This window comes from Gekko japonicus, unplaced genomic scaffold (genome assembly GCF_001447785.1).
Source record: "Gekko japonicus isolate JY-2015 unplaced genomic scaffold, Gekko_japonicus_V1.1 scaffold144, whole genome shotgun sequence".
Lineage (NCBI taxonomy): Eukaryota > Metazoa > Chordata > Lepidosauria > Squamata > Gekkonidae > Gekko > Gekko japonicus.
Genome location: NW_015162478.1, coordinates 360,740 through 364,488, shown reverse-complemented (window position 1 = coordinate 364,488; position 3,749 = coordinate 360,740). Strand labels below are relative to the sequence as shown.

At 44.0% G+C, this 3,749-nt stretch overlaps 1 protein-coding gene across 1 annotated transcript in view; it reads left to right on the top strand.

Annotated features, from left to right (window-relative positions):
• LOC107105775 (galanin receptor type 1-like) overlaps positions 1 to 1,922 on the top strand; it is a 34,994-nt gene extending 33,072 nt beyond the window's left edge. The window contains exon 3 of the mRNA XM_015405799.1: positions 1,605 to 1,922. Coding sequence (XP_015261285.1) covers positions 1,605 to 1,922 — 318 coding nt within the window. The remainder of the gene's footprint in view (positions 1 to 1,604) is intronic.
• The last annotated feature ends 1,827 nt before the right edge of the window (positions 1,923 to 3,749 follow it).

Sequence of the window (3,749 nt, the reverse complement as noted above, 5' to 3'; positions counted from 1 at the left end):
CTTGCAAGCCAACTGCCCACACAACAGAGTTCATACTCCTCTACCAGAAATTTACGGCTGCCCTGAAACTATGGAAGGAAAGATAAAACAAAGCTAATTTTATTTTAATGGCATTGTTAGCCATCATTTATGTCTGCACTGAAAACAGCTTATTTGATGGTAGGAGTTTAGTATACATTTCACTTTGGATGAGGCCTGCATCCAGAATATCAGGGCTGGTCTGTCCGCTAGGTAAATCTGGGTTTGGGTTATCACCTAGGGCGCCAGAGTAGAGGGGCACCAAAAGAGTTAGAGAGACAGAGCAGCGCCAGGGTGCAGGGCAGAGAGGAAGACAATTCTGGTTGAGACCACTGTTGCATGGGGGGAGTTGGAGAGGCAAATAATGCCCCCCATTGCTGTTTCAGGTCAGAAAAATGACAACGGGGAAGGATCTAGAACTGGGCCCTGCAACAGAGTTAAAAGGAGTTCCCCAGGGGGAACTTACTGCTTCAAAATGGCGGGTTATCCCCGAGGATGCCCATATTGTCTGTTTTGACCCCCAGAGGAATGAAATCATTGGATCCAAGGTAGAGGAAGGAGGCATTCAATCCAACCCATTTTGTATAGAGTGTTTATTATATGCAGCTTAGCTGTTTGTTGAATTAATAAATCAAAGACAGGATAAAAATGAAATATACATCTAAGCAAGACTAGTGATTGCTTACAAAGTGCTTGGAACACAGACAATCCAAATAATTACATATTTAAGAGACTATACATATCCGCTGCAGCCTGGCAACTAGCAGAAGGCAGGGGGCAGGGATATTGGGGGGGGGGGCGTGATCGGCCACTCAGAAATGACATCATGCCTTATTAGGAATCACTGGCTATTCCTAGAGAGGACAGAGAATACTTTTGGATTTTTTTGGCAGCTCCTTGAGAGCTGTGATGTAACTTCTGGAATTTCCTAACAGCCATTAAAAAAAATTCCTTGCTTCCGGGAAGGGGGGGGGGGCTGCCAATCCTTGCCTAATAAATTATTTACAGTACAGATGGTGATAAGGAATGAGTGGGAGAGAGGGGACTATAGAAGATATCTATAGTTTTCAGAAACTATAAACATAAAATATGTTTCCCTTCCATTATTTGTATGGATTGGATCCAGATAGCCTTTTCTCAGTGACATCTAGTTCCACTCCTTAACTCCCTAACTCACCCAGCTTTTGTCCATTCAGGTCCCATGAAATGAACTCCAGCATAGCCTTGTTTAGTGGATAAAGGGGACCCTTCTTCCCTTTTTCATCAGCAGAAAAGCAAATTGGACTCAAACCTTCAAAAAGACTAGAAAACCCAAAATGCAGTGTGACTGCCAATGAAATAAGCATGTTTGAGAACTATGTTTAAAATTGACATAGCCCTGTTAGTGCCCTGTGACAGGTACAAGCCATATAGGTTCCTATAAAGTTTTCCTACACTTTTTAAGCACTATTCTATAATAGCGGAGCTCCAGTTTTGGGGCCAAACTCCATTTCCAGTTCAATTTGGTGCCAGCCTTATGTAATAGTCAATGACTCCACATTTTGGACAAACCATTTTAACATCTTTGTGTGAATATTTCTCTCCAGACTGCACAAACTGTGCTACTTGTGGTTGCTGTGTTCCTGATCTCCTGGCTACCACACCACATCATCACCATGTGGGCAGAGTTCGGGCATTTCCCATTGAACAATATCTCCTTCACCTTTCGAATAATCTCCCACTGCTTAGCCTATGGGAACTCTTGCATCAACCCTATCATCTATGCTTTCTTGTCTGAGAATTTCCGTAAAGCCTGCCGGCAAGTCTTTTCATGCAAGCTCCTCCTTCCGCCAGCACCTGCACAGAAGCTGGTGAGGATTCGCATGGAGAACTTTTCCACCACTCACTCGACAACTAACGTGTGAACAGGAACTGGAATGAGAAAGGGTTACCAGGAGGAAGAAACAGAAGAGCATGCAAAGGTGTGGAGAAACTCAACACTCGGAAAACAAATTGTACAGGAAAAGTGGACTTATCTGGACAGCCCTTTGTGTTGATCGTGATCATGTAAGCCATCCATTCCCCATCACTGGTGCTGGTTAAGCAGCTGTGCACAGCTGGCCCAGAAGTAGCTTAAAAGCATTCTGAGGTGCTTCTGATGGAGCATGTAAGAGAAGCCACCTGAGATGCTACCTTAGGAGACCAAGACATAAGTATTTACAGACAATGGAGAAGGGCAGGGCTTTTTTTTTTTGAAAAAGGGGGGCTGGAACTCTCAAGAGGGAAATGAAGTTGTCAATCTGTATACTGAAAACTCACGAACTTTTAAACATTTTAAAAAGAATTTTGTTGAAGAGGTTCTGGAATTCCATTCCAGCACATTCCCCCAGGAAAAAAGCCCCGGTGAACAGTGTTCCCTCCAAGCTGAGTTAGTGTGAGCTAGCTCACAGTTTTTTAGCCTCTGGCTCACACATTTTTGTCTGAGCTCAGGAAGGATGGCTCCAGAGCACACTGATTTATGCAGCAGCCAAATCGCTCACTCACAACTTTAATGCCAGTAGCTCAGAAAGTAGAGGTTTTGCTCACAAGACTCCACAGCTTAGAAGGGAGTATTGCTGGTGAAGGGTGATGGCTAATGGTAATGAAACGGGTCAGCACGCAGAGATAACAAGCAAAGGGAGGGTTGGGAGTGTGTGGGAAGGGATACCTCTGAAACCTGAACAATGTCTCTTCAAATTGCTGCCGAGGGCCTTCTGAATTCAGTTTACCTTCAGTGCTAAAAACCCTATTCTTTCGTTAAAGGCATTGTTGATTCACAGCACCTGGGGCTGTGTGTCAAGTGTACTGAAAACAAATTGAACTCTGGCACTTGGAAAGCTTGGTCTGACATCCTTCATCTGCAAATCTGTTTACTCCAAAAGATGACTCTGGTTCTAAACAAGTTTGGTCTTGGCAACAGCACATCTAGAGCTACTGCCCTGGGCCCCCACTAGAACTTGGGAGCTCCCCCCCCTAAACTGATTCCTCACCCTGCCGGAGAGTCAGGTGGCATGGGACGTGTGTGTGTGTGTGATTAACTGTTGGGCAGTTGGGAGCTCTCCAACTGCCATTGGTTTGCTCTACCCTGCCTGACTGATTCTGGGGCTCTAGAATCACGAAGGCCACCCTGGCTGTAAGATGACACCCCTCCCCCCAAAAATATTGTGTACAAAAAGATTTGTATTGCTGGACATACTTGTAAGTTGTACGTGAATGGAAGACGACTCACTTTTTTCTTAATGGCACAACTGGGGGAAAAAATAACTAGATTTCCTTTGGGGTAAATGCAGTATTTGCATATTTCACTCCTTTTGCATAATTTATTCTGCAATAGATTCAGGTGGCGTAGCTGTGTTGGTCTGAAGCGGCAGAACAAAGTCTGAGTCCAGTGGCACCTTGAAGACTAACAAAGTTTTATCCACGGTATATGCTTTCGGGTGCAAGCATACTACGCAAGACCATCTGTTAAATGAAGCACTTTATTGTTATTTATTGTTATTGTTACAGTTGCGATTTTATTGTTTTATTGGGTTTTATACTGGGCTTGAGCCCCTGTAAGCCGCCCTGAGCCCGCTTGCGGGGAGGGCGGGGTAAAAATGCCTTAAATAAATAAATAAATAAATAAATAAATAAATTCCTCATATACCTGATATCAGATATCTGAGGAAGTGTGCTTGCACAGGAAAGCTTATACCGTGAATAAAACTTTGTTG